Source organism: Cryptomeria japonica, chromosome 3 (genome assembly GCF_030272615.1).
Source record: "Cryptomeria japonica chromosome 3, Sugi_1.0, whole genome shotgun sequence".
Classification (NCBI taxonomy): Eukaryota; Viridiplantae; Streptophyta; class Pinopsida; order Cupressales; family Cupressaceae; genus Cryptomeria; species Cryptomeria japonica.
In genome coordinates this window covers 767,588,506-767,605,197 of record NC_081407.1, presented here as the reverse complement: position 1 = coordinate 767,605,197, position 16,692 = coordinate 767,588,506, and the positions used below count along the sequence as shown (strand labels likewise).

At 39.4% G+C, this 16,692-nt stretch overlaps 1 protein-coding gene across 7 annotated transcripts in view; it reads right to left on the bottom strand.

Moving 5' to 3' along the window:
• Nucleotides 1–16,692, bottom strand: part of LOC131078115 (probable 2-carboxy-D-arabinitol-1-phosphatase) — a 52,530-nt gene that overhangs the window by 21,976 nt on the left and 13,862 nt on the right. For 5 of the 7 annotated variants that reach the window (XR_009113731.2, XR_009113732.2, XM_058015788.2 and 2 more), the window contains exons 2-3: nucleotides 15,869–16,080; nucleotides 15,429–15,486 (exon numbers count right to left, since the gene is read on the bottom strand). Coding sequence is in view for 5 of the 7 variants with exons in the window: in XM_058015788.2 (XP_057871771.2) it covers nucleotides 15,429–15,486; nucleotides 15,869–16,080 (270 nt within the window). In the remaining 2 variants the exon portion in view is untranslated. The remainder of the gene's footprint in view (nucleotides 1–15,428; nucleotides 15,487–15,868; nucleotides 16,081–16,692) is intronic. The other 2 variants (XM_058015791.2, XM_058015789.2) reach the window with 1 other exon arrangement.

Here is a 16,692-nt window from a genome sequence, read left to right as displayed (position 1 = left end):
TGACGCACTGCCCGACGGCCTTCTTCAGACATGACACGTGGAAAACATTGTGAATCCGACTCCCCTCAGGAAGCTCCAACTCGTAGGCCACTTCACCCACTCTCCGAACCACCCTGTAGGGTCCATAGAAACGCGGCTTCAGCTTCTCCTTACCACTTGTCTTCAAGGAGGATTGTCTATGCGGTTGAAGTCGGAGGTAAACCAGATCACCAACCTCAAAATTCCGCTCAATCCAGTGTTGGTCAACATACATCTTTTGCTGGTTCTGAGTTCTTGTCTTGTGGCTTCATCGAGCGGTGACCCCTTCGGAAAGGGTTTATTATCCTTCTCCCTTAGAACGAAAGGTGGTTTGGTATGTGCAAAATTTATGGAAGAGGAAGATGTTGCCATGTTACGGGCCTTTTTTATTACCTCCGTGAGCGTGCTGGGGTTGAACCCTTTCACCCAACCTTTCAGTGGTTCCATCAATACGTCCATAAACAAGACACCAATCTCTGCTCTGAGATGTCAGTTACCAACACGGATAATCTCTGGAATTCTATGATGTAACTGTCCACAGATCCCAACTGCTTTAGTTGCGCCAACTCCTTGAAATTGAGTTCGGGATCCTTCCCGTCAAATCGATCTATGAGCTTCTCTGTGAATTCGGCATAGGAGGTTATCTGGTCATGGCCAAGAGTGACCATTCCATGATGCCACCATTCATGCGCGACCCCTTCCAAGTGGAGCACTGCAAACTTGATAGCTTCATCTTTAGGCATCGGGTTGAGTTAGAAGTAAGAATCTTCTTTTTGAACCCAGGCTCGTGCCGAGGTCGCTCCGGCCCCATCAAAGGATGACAGGTTGATCTTGCCAACCTTCCGCTTGATGTCATGGTTATAGTGTCCATAATGGCCCCGACTTCTGCCGCCTGAGCATTTCATCCGGAGCTCCACATAATCCTTGAAGGATATGTCACCCTCGAGATTTGCATCCCTCCAATCTTGGTTCAATTGTGCTTACATCTCCTGAAAGGTGGGCTCTTGTTCCTCGCGTGGTGCTTCTGATTTCTGAGGAAAAGCCGGCATCAGCGGCCGTGAATGTGAGCGTTGGATATTTGACCTTCCCGTGACCGAATCATCACCCTATCCATTCTGTTCTCCATTTGTTTTTCCCAAGGCCAATTGTTGCAAGGTTTCCTCCATGATTTGTTGTTGTTGTTCTCCTCTGGTTAGGGTGTCCTTGAGCTGATCTTGGCTTTTGGTTAGCTCCCTTAATAGTGCCATGACTTCTCTTGCAGGATCCTGTGGTTCCCCCATTTGATCGGCTGAACGGTACCTCCTTTTGGTGTACACTTGCATCCACTACACGACAGGCTGGCAAGATCACAAGCTCTGATACCACTGTAATGTACCCGAGGGGATCAACTCACAAAAACCCCTCTGACAAGCTGCGAAGACCACAAAGAAGGCTTATGTACGGTGAGGCTGTGCCAGGCTGTACGGTATGTACGATTGGTGGTGGGCGTATGGTGGTGCTAGCCGTCTGATGGTGTTGGGCGTACAATGGTGTTGGGCCTGATTGTACGGTTGGTGGTGGGCGTATGGTGGTGTTGGGCGTACGGTGGTGTTGGGCGTACGGTGGTACAAGGTAGGGCCGTACGGTGTAGTTGGTGGTTGTACGGTAAGGGTCGTACAGTGGGTGTTGGATGGGATGCAGGATATTGGCCGTACGGACGGTGTTGGATGGGTGTACGGTAAGGGCCGTACGGTAGGTGAATGCTTGCCGAGTTTCGCCTTCGAACCCTTCAGACACTTAATCAGTGGAATGAATTATTATTATTATTCCAGGCACAAGAGTCTTAGGTGTAGATGATGAATATTTGCACATGCACAGGAAATGATATTGATAATGATCGCACAATAGATTACACAAACTCGAAACGGAAGCAGAATAGGGTGAGGAGGACTCTTGCCGAAACAGCGGATGCCAAGTAGGGAGGATCTCTCACCTCCGAAATAACAGACAAGCTGAACTCCAACTGGAATTCGCACAAGCAAGAGAAAATACCAAAATTCGCATACCTACAACAATGACTAACACGACCAGATATATGGGCTCCGGGAAACTTCCCGAAGGATTACAAACGGGCCGACACGACCAACCAAAACTTGCCTAATCTAATTAAATAAAAGGGCCCGAAAGATTTGTTATTAAATTTGGGGCCTTACAATAAAGTAATTAGATTTACTATTAAATTATATCGGGGACATCACACAGGATGTGATCTTTCCCCAACTACCTTGGTCCATCTAGCCATTGTGTTGTTTCTGCAAGTGCACAGTCTTTTGCATAGGAATGTCTAAGAATCAGCAAGTGGATTATGAATGCTTTCTCTTTCCACAAAGACCACAAGGATGAACATCCATTCTATACTTGTATGCCCTTGTGCATGCATTGTAGCATGTAACTAAGGTGTGTATTGTGGGCCTTAGTTAAGAATGCCTTTGCCCATTACATGTGTGAACAATGATGTGTACTTGTGCATAATGACATGTGCACCATGATTGGTGCATTGTGCTGATATTGTTCTAGAGATGACTAAGAAGTGTGCCTATGAGAAGTTCATTTTTCTATTGAATGATGTGAACCTAGTGATCTGAATGACACTATCAAAGTGCACACCAAGTCTTTGACAATCCAGAGCTATGTGTTAATCACATGGAGACACCTAAATTGTTGGATGTTGGGCACAATGTAGGTGCTTCATTGACACTAGATTGTGGGGAGAAGTATATGAAACGTCCTTTGATTGCATGGCAACCAATGTAAGCCAAACTAGTGTTGGGTGGTTTCATCTTTGTTTGAGAGGAATTGATGATGCCTTGACTATTTTTACCAAGGCCTCAACCTTCATAGCCCATTTTCTTTAGTAGCTTAGAACCGATTTCTTTGGTGTGTTTCTTAAAACTTCCAAACAAATAGATTCGGTAACACCTTGTGTTATGATAGGGGATTACTAAATTCTCATCTATCATCATTTGTGCATCACAAGTTTCATATATGCCTAGTGGCATGTTGATGTCCGATTGATTAGTTTCAAGACGTGCAAGTTCCTCTTCTTTTGTGGAGAACTCTTGCTATATCTTCTTAATAAGCAAGTACATCTATCCTAGACTTGAGGAAGACTTTCTGGGATAGGCTCAATGAAATGAGCATTATGTTCCATGTAATGTGTTAGTCACTCTATGAGACTAAAGATTTTCTCCTTTAATTGAAGAGCATCTTACAATTGTTGGTTCTAGTGTTGGACATGCTGTACCTCTTCAAGTAGGCATTTGTTCTCATCCAAGATATTGAAAGTGATTCTTTCATATGCCAGTTGTTTGTCTTCTTGCTCACCTTACTCTTTACTACAACAATGAAGATATATGTGTGTTTCATACTGATTCTCTAACTAATGATAGGAAAAATAACAGACTTTCAAGATCTAATACCAATGATCTAGTTCTAAGGTGGTCTAGGATACAAACATATCTTGAAGAAGATGGATTCATAGATTATGAAAAGGAAACCAAGAGATTAGTAAACCAACACAATCAAGAAAATACAAGCAGAATTCTTCAGCAAATATGTATGTTTCTTCATTCACAATAAAAATTGAATAGGTTGCAACAAATTCTACTAATAGTGCAGCAAGGATGAAGGATTGATTTTATCAAAAGGGGGCATGCACATCAAACTGGTTTGCCTACAACTATGTAGTTATTCATTATCCTTAATAGTTGAGATTCCATAACATGAGAATGAATAACTACATAGTTGGAGGCAAACCAGTTTGAGATCATGAACCATTTCATCCTATGTTCTAATATTTAATGGATAATGCAACATGACTGTAAGTTAATGTTTGCTTGCTACTGCTATTTCTTTTTAATTACTTTGACTCTTTGAGAAAATGCCTCAGAGATGTAAACATGCAGTTCTCCACTTTTCTACTATCTTGACTTGTAATTCAGAGTTATCTAAAGGTTAGATACATTGGATGGGAAAGTGATTTGTAGCATGTGCTAATTTTGCTTGGGTTATCAAAGATTCGTGTCTAGATGAGAAAAGGAAATACGGAGAAGATGCTAGGACAAGAATTGGAAGAAATATTTAGTTTTATTTATTGATAAAAATCTTAAACCACTTATATTCCAGGCACATCAAAGGAACTAGAATGTTTGTTTTTGGCAAGAGACTTCAGATTATAAAAGAGAAACTGAGAGTATGGAATAAAACTGTATTCAAAAACATCTTTGAAGAAAAACAAAGAATTGTAGAAGATCTGGATCAATTAAGCAGTTTTGTTATGAAGAGTGGTATGTCTCAAACTGAATTCCAAAAGGAGAAAGAATTGTTGAGAGAATATGAAGAAGTGTTGGCTAGAGAAGAATGTTATTGGAAAGCGAAATCTAGAGAAAGCTAGCTCAAAGAAGGGGATCGTAATACCAAATTCTTCCACAATTCTGCTAAGATAAAGAAGTGTTGGAACATGATAGCACAAATCAGACACAGGGATGCAAGAATACTGATGGATATTGTGGACATACAGGAGGAAGGGGTCAATTTCTTTCACAATCTACTGGGCAGTGATGGGGGAGCAGATGTCCTTGACAACGATTTCATTGGCAATGCTCTTGATTTGATTACAAGGGAAGATAACATGATGTTGATGGCACCAATTTCCATTGAAGAAGCGAGAGTTGCTACGTTCCAATTGCATCCAAACAAGGCGCCTAGTCTCAATGGATTCACCACCCTTAATTTTCAAAAATGTTGGGATTTCATGGCTAAAGATATCTGAGAAGTGGTAGAAGAATCAAGGAAGAAAGGTCTTATGCTCAAACAAATGAATAATATGAACATAGTCTTAATTCCAAAAAAGCAGGAAGTGCAAGACTTCTCTGACTTTCAGCCCATTTCACTATGTAATACAATATATAAAAATTGTGGCAAAGGTTATGGCCAATAGATTAAAGTAGGTACTTCCAAAAATTATTTCACCAGAGTAGAGTGGGTTCGTTCCAAATAGGAACATAGCAGATGGTATCATTATTGCCCATGAGATTGTTCATTCTATAAAAAACGATAATACGAGAGGAATGATTTTAAAACTAGATGTGAAGAAAGCATATGACCATGTCCAATGGAGATTTATAATGAAAACCCTGAAGAAATTTGGCTTCTGTGAACAATGGGTGGATTGAATTTTTGGCTGCATCTCTTCTACAAGGTATTCAATTCTTCGCCAAGGTGATCCCCTATCCCCCTTTTCATTTGTAATTATGATTGATGCTTTTAGTAGAAAGGTTTTTGCTTTGTCTCAATTTGGTGTTTGGATGGGAATCTACATAGTTCCTGCTCTTTCTCCCATCAACATTTTGCAGATGATACCATCCTGTATGGGCGGGACCTCATTGGAGGAAGCCGAGATCATAAAGAAAGCCCTAGATAATTACTGCACAGTTTCAGGACAACAAATAAACAAAGACAAGTTAAGAATATATTTTTTCAATACAAGCCAATCATCACAGAGAAGGATCACGACAAAACTTGGTTTTAATATTGAAAAGCTCCTAGCTACATATTTGGGTGTGTTGTTATTCCAAGGTGTGATTAATAATAGTCTGTGGAATGAAGTTGTTGAGAAATGCGAGAAAAAGACAGAGTGTTGGAAGGGCAAATGGCTCACAATGGCTAGGCGTATCACAATGATCAAATCAGCATTGGCCACAATACCAATATATATTATGTCAACATTGGAAGTGACAAATAAGTGCAGGGGATTACTAATCATTTCAGACTATTTCATGGGGCAAACAATAAACATAAGATCCCATTGATCGCCTGGGATATTGTTAAGCAAGATAAGGAAGTTGGTGGTGCTGGAATAAGAGACATCATGCTTCAAAAATAGAGCATTAGTAGCAAAACTTATCTGGTGCATGTGTAGAGAGCCAAATGAATTGTGGTGTCAAGTTCTTTTAAAGAAGTATCTAGATGAGGATTCATCAAAAAGAATCTTGACAATTGCCAATCGACCACGAGGTTTTGCTATATGGAACTTTATGACTAAATGCAGATACATCATAATTGATCATTTGTCTTGGAGAATTAAAGATGGTAGCAAAGTGGATTTTTGGAAGGACTCTTGGAATGGATACATACCTCTTATGATCTTCTAGGTATATGCAAGCAAGAGAAATTGTTGCCCCTGTACTCGTGAACAAAGTAAGGGATTATCTAACGATATGCTAGAATAATGGTATCATCTCCTTTAAGTGGAAGTTATTGGAACTGTTGGATGAAGATAACAGGAAGGTGGTGGATGATGAACTGGCTTAGAGACACGTGGTTCTTTGTAGAGGAGAGGACGAACTTTTCTGATGTGCGGCGAAATTAGGCAACTACTTGCCAAAATTGGGATATGAAGTGGCTCAGGGAGAATGGAATTGATATGATTAGCAAACAAGGTTGTGTTGGAGCTGCACATCTTGCCAAAGATAGGGGCCTCTGCATGGTTGGCTATGTAGAAGCGAATCTTAACAAGTGATAGGCTAACAAAATTGGGTTTTGTAGGTCCTTTTTGATGCCCGATATGCTACGAGCACGAGGAAACATTAGATCATTTATTTGTGCATTGTGAGGTGGCACAAGAGTGTTGGAATTTTTTCTTGGGGCAATTAAACTATTATGGTCCTATGCCAGCATCGCTAAAAGAAATCTTCACATGCTGGCCTGTGCTACACAAGAGCTTAGTGTGGGGTGGCCTATGGTATGCTATTCCTACCACTTTAATTTGGCACATCTGGAAAGAGAGGAACCAAAGGATTTTTAATGATAAAGTCGTTGGGATAGAGACATTGATGAACAAAATCGAAGTGGCAGTCAGCGAACATGTTAACACCATTGTGGCTAGTAGGTTACATTACACCTTCACATCGTGGGATGATTGAATATCTAAGGTGTGGCCACATCTCATTCCCTCACGGGGAGATAAAGTCAGAAACATTAATATTCAGGATAATGTGAGGTGGCGGCTTCCCCCTTGTGGATGTCTCAAGCTCAATTTTGACAGTGCTGCTCATGGAAATCCGAGCTTATTTGGCGTTAGGTTCATCATTAGGGATGATATGTGGAGATTGCTGTGGGGTGGGTCGATCGAATTGCCCAACGACACAAATAATGATGTTGAGTATGTCGCCCTGTTGGTTGGGCTGACATTGTGTAAAGAGAAAGGTTTAGCGAATTTAGTCATTGATGGGGATTCGCTAAATGTGATCTGTGCCATCATTTCTGGAACAACACCAAGTTGGAAATCAGAAATTTGGATTGACGACATTTGTGCAATTCTTCAAGATTTGGGGGAGTACATAATAAGGCATGTCTTCAGAGAAGCCAATATCGATGCAGACTTCCTCTCTAATCACGCCATTGATCAGAATGAAACATCAATCATCTCTTCTGATTCTCGAGCTTGGATTGGTTTTAATTTAGCAGGAGTAAGTGAGGAGTATGGGCTGATATGAACAAATAAGAAATATGTGTATTTGAAAGATATTGCAAAATCTTCCTTGGCAAGCCTTGGATGAAAAGGGTTTGTTAGGCCATATGAACAAAGGCATTATATATTTTGACCTCAGGCACAACTTGGAGGCTTGGTTTGAGCTTTTAGAAAATGGCAAATTCATCTTCTGTTGGTGAGAGTAAATTGACGTTTATCTCCATTCCCAAGTGCAAATGCAGTTGCGAACAAGGCTCGGTGGCGACGCAACTTAAGGAAATCTTTGTCATAGAAGGCGACGTGGAGGAGGACGTGGTTTGTAAGATTGTTGGTGAGAAGACTCTTGCAGGCTCCCATGTGCATAATACAAAGCTTCTCAAACACTTTGTCTACACCATTGTGAGGACCAGTGGTGACTTTGAGGACACACCACGTGCTATTGATCAATTGGTGACACCCCAACTTTGAGTTGTGGCGGCAAACGCATTGCAAAGGCTCAAGCCCAATGCCTTTAAGGGATTGGTTGCAAATGATTTCAAAATAGAGGAGATCCTGCAAAACAAGGACAAGATTGACACCATTCTAGTTCTAAGGGATGGTCTGAAAAGGAAAAACTTGGAAACTTACGAGCACATGATGAGTGTAAATGGGAGCATGTTCCCATCTGAGCAAATAGAGAGATCCCAAGAGGTCATAGAGGCCATCAAGGTTCCGTTATTTTCTTTCTGCTGCTGATATGGATGTATTTTCTTTTCTTTTCTTTAATGAAATGGGAGCTACCCCCCTAGGTAGCAATTTGCCTTACAAAAAAATAAAAATAAAATCTAAAACCACCAAATAATATTTAAAAGATATAAGATGTATTTTTAAAGCAGACTAAGATGCCTAGAGCATGAAAATACAAAGTGAATTATTCATGAACATCTGCATTTTTCTAACAGAATAGGATGCCTAGAGCATGAAAACACAAAGCATATGTTTCATCACCATCTTTCTTGTTGTACTCAGCTCACTACCACTAGATGAAGTTTCCATCTAAAATGAATCTTTAATGAAATAAGATGCCTAAGGAATGAAAATACGTAGTGAACATTCCATGGCTGTCTTTCTACTCTCCTCAATGCCACCAGAGGAATTTTCTCTTCAATCTTGGTTGAATCGAAGGTTTTACATTGAGGTCTATCATATAAGTATAACCCTAGTAGAAGTCAACATACCCTTGAGATACACAAATCATTTGTAGTTTCAAGCTTACTCAAAATTTGTTCAATTCTACACCCAAATTAAGAAAATATGGGTATCTATTACATAGATAGCATATGCTCTAAGCTTCTATCCACACCCACCTGTTTTGACGTATTGACACATCACCCATTGCAAATGGGGACCCCTACTTTTTGCTTTCTAGGGTTAGTCTTCCTGGCTTGGTCGTTTAGGTCTTTGCTATTAATCTTTACATTGAAGAGTTTCCAGAGGGCTCATTAGGATAGGATGGTCTCCTTGAGTTAAAGTGGGTCAGTAGGTGGTCCAGGTCAGGGTCTCTTTTGAAAGCCCCCTCTAGGTCAGGTTTAGGTCTTGTTTTAGGATGATTCTGAGAGAAGGCCATTGCACCTTGCCACGAGTTTGGGAAGAATCCTTAGTGTGGTCTTGCCTTTGAAACCTGTGAGATTGAGTTAAGAGTAAGTCAAGGATATGAATAAAGATGAGAGTTGTTAGAACAAGTGTCGTCAAGAGCCTCCTTAAGGGTTTTGAGTTGGTCAGGTTGATGGATGATGAAGCAAAGATCAAGTGCAAGCATGAAGGATAAGTGAAGACTTCCTACCTTAGTTTGATGAGGTTCTTTTACTTTTAGGCTTCGATTGGTATGTAATTGACCTATTATCCTTAGAAAATGCCTAATGATCAAGTCTAGACTCGAAAGTTTGACAAAATGTGAAGAATTTGAGCTATCAAGCCAAATTCGCTCCTGACCCTTCCAAAGGTACAAGAGCGAATTTTTCAAATGAGAGAATTCTTCCTTTAATTTGGATGGACCCCTCCATTGCAAGGCCTTGTTTGATGTGAATTCACCTGCCTATCCCTTTGGAGGAGTGTAATTATGAGTATTAGACTTGGAGACTTGTCAAAGAGTCGAGAATTTGAACTTAAATGTCAAATTCGCTCCTGTCTTTTCCAAAGGTACATGAGTGAATTCTTCTAAAGCTCCTTCTTGGCTCCTATTGTGGACGAAACTCTCACTCTAAGGCTTGGATTGGAAAGTAATCAGCTTGAACTTGCCCTTGAGAATGAATTTGAACAAGCTTGAACGTTAAAACTTGAAGAAGATTGGAGAATTTGAGCCAAAACATTAAATTCGCTCCTGTCCCTTCCAAGGGTACAAAAGAGAATTCTTCTAACTCATAAATTTGGAAGAAAATCTTGTTCGAAGGAGAAAGATTACCTTGAACTCGCGCATGGGGATGAAGTTGAATGCACTCGGATCATGAGGAAGTTGAGAATTTGAACAACATTGTCAAATTCGCTCCTGTCCCTTCCAAGGGTACAAGAGCGAATTTCCCTAGATCTCCTCTCTTAGTCCTAACTTGGATCATAATCTTTGCTCCACACCTTAATTGAAGAAGAAATGATCTATTCGTGCCTTTGAAGGAAGTTGCAACAAGATTGAATGAAGAAATGTGAGGAATTTGAGCCATAAAGACAAATTCGCTCATGTCCCTTCCAAGGGTACAAGAGCAAATTCTCTTGAAGCCTCCATTTTGCCCCTAATTTGCATCAAACTTATGCTCCAAAGCATTGATTGAGGTGGAAATAACTTAGATATACCCTTAGAGAAGCATTTGAATGGATTGTGATTACAAAATGTTAAGAATTTGAGCAATTAAGCCAAATTCGCTCCTGTCCCTTCCAAAGGTACAAGAGCAAATTTCACTGGGGGGCATGTACCTTCCAAGGGTGCACAAGCGAACTTGTCAAGAGTTGCTCTTCGACCCCAAATTTGAGCAAGGAAACCCTTAGGACACCTTCTAAGCATGGCTCAAGGTGATAACAAGGTGAAAAGTGAGTGTTTTGATCAATGTCTAATCTTCATGCCTCAAGTTTGCTCATGTCCCTTCCAAAGGTACAGGAGCGAAATTCTTAAGAGACCTTGAATTTTGACTTAGCCCTTGAGCGACCCCCCATTCTTAGGCAATTTTGAAGGTAAAAGACTTGATTTTCATCAAGGGGGGGTTGTAAGGTGAAGTTCTAAGTGAAATAAAGTATGAATGGAGCTAAGAGAAGATTTCGCTCCTGACCCTTCCAAAGGTACATGAGCGAAATTCTTGAAAGGGCTTCATTTTTTACCTAAGGCGTTGAATTGATCTCATCCTAAGCGAAATTGAAGACAAATTAACATGGTCATGATGAGAGAAGGATTGGAAAGACAAGTCTAAGGTGGAGTGAAGGAAATGAGAGCTGAATTGAGTAAAATAAGAAATTTGCTCAGGTACCTTCCAAAGGTACAGGAGCGAAATTCTTAAGAAGACCTAATTCCTCACCAAAGGGCATTGAATGGATATCATTTTGAGCAATAGTGAAGGCAAATTAGCAAGATCATGGTGATAAATGAAGGGAAAGTCAAGTTTAAGGTGATTTGAAAGGAAATGAGGATTGAATTGAGCCAAGGAACAAATTCGCTCATGTACCTTCCAAAGGTACATGAGCAAAATTCCTTGAGAGAGTATTTTGCTAATGAAGATGATCTAAAGGCCTCCTTAAAGGTGACCTAAGCTTTGCCACATTCTAAGCTTCATGCAAATCACAAGCATTAAGCACGCATTCATCAAAGAGGTGAAGAAACTACAAGCAACCCCTAGTTCGCTCATGTACCTTCCAAAGGTACATGAGCGACTTTGGTGATAAGGGCATGTACCTTCCAAAGGTACCAAAGTGAATTTTCTGAGAGACTATATACCTTGTCAAGGCACCCAAAGCAATACCTACTCTTAAGCCTTTTGGTGGCTAAAATGATGATACCTTCACATCTGAGGGATCTAATCTAAGGTTATAATGACAAAAGGAGGGAAATAAGTAGATTGAACAAGGACAATAAGCATGCTCTTTCCTCTTAACTTCAAGCTAAATTGATTTAAGTATCTTGTTGTTGATGATGTGAAATGAGAAATTCCATATTAGAATGAATATATTATGTGCACCTAACGCTATCTTTTGTTTGTTTGCAGGTCAACAAGATCCAGTTGGAGGGAGATCAGGCAAGCACATAGAGGATCTCTTCAAGCTTCATCATCATCAAGGACACTTCAAATGCATGGAAGAAAGACTTAGCTACATCAATACTTCCCAACACCACTACTTTGAGCGAGCTAGATAATGTTGAGTATCAAGAGATATCCCTCGACATCCCTTCATGGTGACAAGTCAACTCTACAAGTGCAAAGTTGGAGCAGCATCCTAGTCATCATCTCAATCACCACTCACCAATCAGGGAAGGTCTACCTCTACATGTACTAATTCAATGTACCTGACTCATGAGGGATGGCACAAACTCCGATGTACCTACCCCTAACATCTATTGGTCCACATTCATGAAATGAAATTTTCTCATTGGCTAAGGAGAGTTTGTTATAACAAACCCTAATTATGGTTTTCATCTTGAAATCCTAGCCATTGATTGTAAATTAATCAAAGCAATTGAAATGTAAAGAGCTCTCTATATAAAGCTCTGGCTCTTCATTTGTAAAGGATAATAGTCGGTAGTCGATAGTCAATAGTGAATAGTTTGTGAATAGGATAGAAGAATAGAAGCTTAGATAGCAATTAGAATAGAGTAGAAGGAGAAGGAAAGAGATTGTTGCCCAAAATTGTAAATAAACCTCATTTTTCATTGAAGTTATGGTGAAATGTGTTGTTTTTTTGCAATATGCATGGTTTCTTGTTGGATCTTCATATTAGATGGTAGATAATTAAATTGAATGGAGATAATTGTTGAATGCACTCGTGTAGAATCTGCCTAGTCCATACCACTAGCCTCTTACTGATTGTAAGTGCGCCCAGCGTGGTCAACTGGCATTGAATGAGCTTAACTTCAAATTGTATGCGCCCATTGTTTATGCATTAATTTGAATGGTGATCAGTGTTTGATGGTGATGATTTGAACATCTTCAAAATTCCCTTAGAAGATTGCACTGAGCTGGTGTCGAATTGTTCAGTTTGATGGTGAGACCTAGTCCAGTAGGACTCCACCTAGTCGTTCATCTATATTCTTACATTCTAGATCCTAGAATAGATTCTCTAAACCCTATGCTTTTGATATTTCTTTATCTCCCAGTGAGTAGTTAGGACTCAAGTTCCAGCTAACTAAGAATTCAGACATTCAAATGTAAGTCCCCTTGTGATTCCAGCATAATCACATCAAACCAATGAGCTTATCCACACGTAGTGACCCTACATTCATGAACTTTGGAGTCGTCTCAAATGATCCTTAAGCTAATCTTCAACATTTGAGAGATTTTGTTCAAGAGAGGATAAGATAACTCAAGTGGTATTTTATTCTGTGCTCGCATGTGCATAAGAAACACATCAACACCATCATGTTGAGATCTATATAATTTAGACCATTATTTATTCTATGACTATCATTCTGTTGTGCATTGTTCTAATCTACATAGACATATTTTATGGAGAAAGCTCCAAGGACTAAGTAGTAGGGCAGGTTTAATGTCCCTTTATAAACTTATCCTAGAATTTGCCCACAGAATCACAAATGCAATAAAACAAGAGATGAAATAGGGTTAGGGTTATATCTTCACCAAGTAAAATATCCTTCTTAACAAGATAATCCTTGGTTTAAACCCTACAACTAGAACTGACAAATTCTATTTTACTCACTACTATTCAAATGCATTACGGTTTGGGGGAGGAATCATGATAGGTCTGCCCGAAGCCATCCCTACACTAAGACCAAGTGCAGACACTCGCCCTCTTGGCCCCTAGAGGCAGGCAACATAGACATCCACTCGGGGTGGTCTACCTGGTGGGGTGCTTGTACCTACTTTCCCTATACATGCCTTATCCCTTTAGGTCAATATTCAATCATCATAGGGTTAGGAGAGGAGATCGTAATAGGGGGCCTATTAATCTTCCTATCTAAGCCCAAGAGTGGATCGTTACCCTCTTGGCCCCATTGGCAGACAACATGGACAACGTCTTGGCGTGGCCTACTTAGATGGAGATCTAATCATTACTCCCATTCCTTACACCTCCTTCCTTCCCCATGTGATTGGGTTTTACAAACAGATTCATAATCATGCATATGTATTTTATATTCAGCATGTATAGCATATTATATAAATACTAGCATATAGTGCATAGGTTAAACATATACCACAAAGATAATTGTTAAGGCTGTTAGTTGTTGTATAACAGATCTGAATTGGATCAGTTAGAGGTCTGATCTCCATTGTGTATCTGCTGCTCACACACGTCTTTTCCTGATCTGGATATTATCTCCCTTTTTCTGATTGCTGTAATTACTTAAAATCTGATTTGATTTGGAATGATTACTTCATCACCTTCAAACCTGCATGCTCTTATTTCAAATCTGCATACCTATATTTCTTTAAGATCTGCATGAACACAGGTATTAGCACAGGTTCTACATATATATCTGCACTTATACAAGGCTGTATATATTCTATAGATCTTAAGGGTTCTTGTGATTTTCTGCTCTGAATTGATCTGCTATATCCAGGTCCCTTTCTCCCTTTCTATTTTCTGCCTTATCCCTAATTGAATTTGTCCTCCCTCTTATATCTTCAAGTGAGGAGTCACACCTCTTCATTATTGCTGCCCTTTGAGAGAGTCGCAACCTTTCATAATTATTATTTTTTGAAAGAGTCACAACCCTTCATTATTGCTGCCCTTTTGAGAGAATCACTTCCTTATTTCCTTCCCATTCCTTCTTTTTATCTTTCCTTAATTCCTACGCTCCATTCTTTGTTTCCTTCCTCCTCCCCCTCTTTCAAATGAACTCTTCTCCCTTTATATCTCATGTTTGAGGGAGTCACAACTCTTCATAGCATGCCCCTTGACTTTTCATTGAACTTAATTAATTTGTAATTAAAGTATATTATATTTTATTAATTATTAATTAATTTATAAGTATTTTAATTTAATCATTATTATTTATTATTAAATCCTATTTCAGAAAAGGGACATTACAGCAGGCACTTATGCTCTCATCCAATGGAGGGAGAGGAACTCCCCCGAATGTAACTATTAGAACCATTGCATGAGTTTGAATAAGACATACTTTTAGCCATGTGTGCATCAACTTGACCATGTTATAGCAGCGATCAACCCTAGACACAGACTCAAATTGGCTATCAGTTCCGCATAACAGGCCAATATATTGTCCCATCTCTTACCAAATACAGTACACATAATTATGGCTATAGCAAGAAATCTGGACAATCAATTGGCACAATAATCTCTGATGACCTCTGCCATAGCTAAAATGAATTCTTTCATCAGAAACACAAAAGATTACAGTTTAGCTGGATGTCTGTGAACTCAGAAGGCTATCCAATCTTCTGAATCGCAACCACCAATTTGATTTCTGGTTGCCCCTGCATCATATCTCATGCTAGGTAGCTCCACATTTCCTGATGTGGCCTAGTCTTGTGCTTGCAATAATGTAGGCTCCTACTAGCTCCTCAACCTCATAACAAGATTTGACATTCTCTGCACCTCACAAATGACCAAGCAGACCTCTTTATCCACAAGATCATACAGAACTTAACTTGCGATAACCTATTATTCCCCTAACAATCCCCTATTATCCTATCATCCGCAAGCAAGTAGTCAAGCAGACGCCAAAAGCAAGGTTTCAAAAAAGTCATACCTAATAGAAGGAAATTGTAGACAGATTGGCTACCAGCTGCTATGTGAGCATCCACAACCTACATTTCATATTTTACAAATGTAGTTAAATATGTATTTTGCTATAGTGGACGCAAAATTTATTCTAGACACATATAATTACACCAGATCTCTGATAGTTTTGACACGAACGATGCTCATGCGCATCTTATATTATTCAGAAAGAAAGGCCTTTGATCTGCCAAACTTATCATATATCACACCTAGAAATTCTTACTTATTGCTTAGTTCATAATAATTACAATCGTTACAGTGAATCCTGCCTAATCCAACAAAAAGAAATATCTGATAAACTATAGAAATAGCCATATCTTCTATTAAACAAATGCCTATCTGAAAATCGCAAGTACAATGTTTGGTAACTGGTCTTTGATCAAACAGGAAAATGCAATGAATAACTACCTGAATGCGACTCTCTGCATTCCAGGAGCTAAGCCCATGCCGTACTAGAACCACCTTTTTCTTTACAGATAAAGATGTAGATGTAAGAGGCTCCGTAGCACCTTTGAAATCAAATGCACCACCCGTCAGCGAAACATTTTCATTTGGCTGGATCACTGGAGATGAACTAACACACTCATTTTCAATTGAAGCCACCTGCCCATTCAATGTGCCTGCATTAAAATGAGACAAATTGACCAGGTTATGAAAAACAAAAGTTGGAGTTTACTCAAATAAAATGCCTTGCTAGGTCCTTCATTTCATGAATTTGATGAACATTTTCCACTAGCCTAATAAATGCCCACATACATCTGCACCTGGTAAACAAAACTAAGGGATTCACATATGAAAATGCTAAATCGTTTTACAAGGTTTTCATTATTTAATTTGCATCAGGACATTTTGAGACTATTAAGTATTCCTTGATAGAGCAAATTTATCAGAGTAAAACATATAGGAAAACAGCTAAATTTGGAAAAGAAATTTGCATTGATGTCCATGGCTGACTTAAAGTAGTGAATAAGACATCAAATGCAATTCATAAGACATTACCACTCTAAGATAAAGTGAACTAAACGAAACAAAGAAAATATACCTAGTAGGTAGGGAGGAAAAAGGAACGAAAGAAAATGTATTATGTGCATAAGTGACAAAAAAACAGTCAATTTGACTGGAATTTACAGCAAGAAATAATGAAAAGGGTATAAAGCAGTTGCAGCCTATTTTAACTCTGGAGAGTCAGACTTAAAACAAACAGCACACAATCCACACAGCTCAGTTTTAAC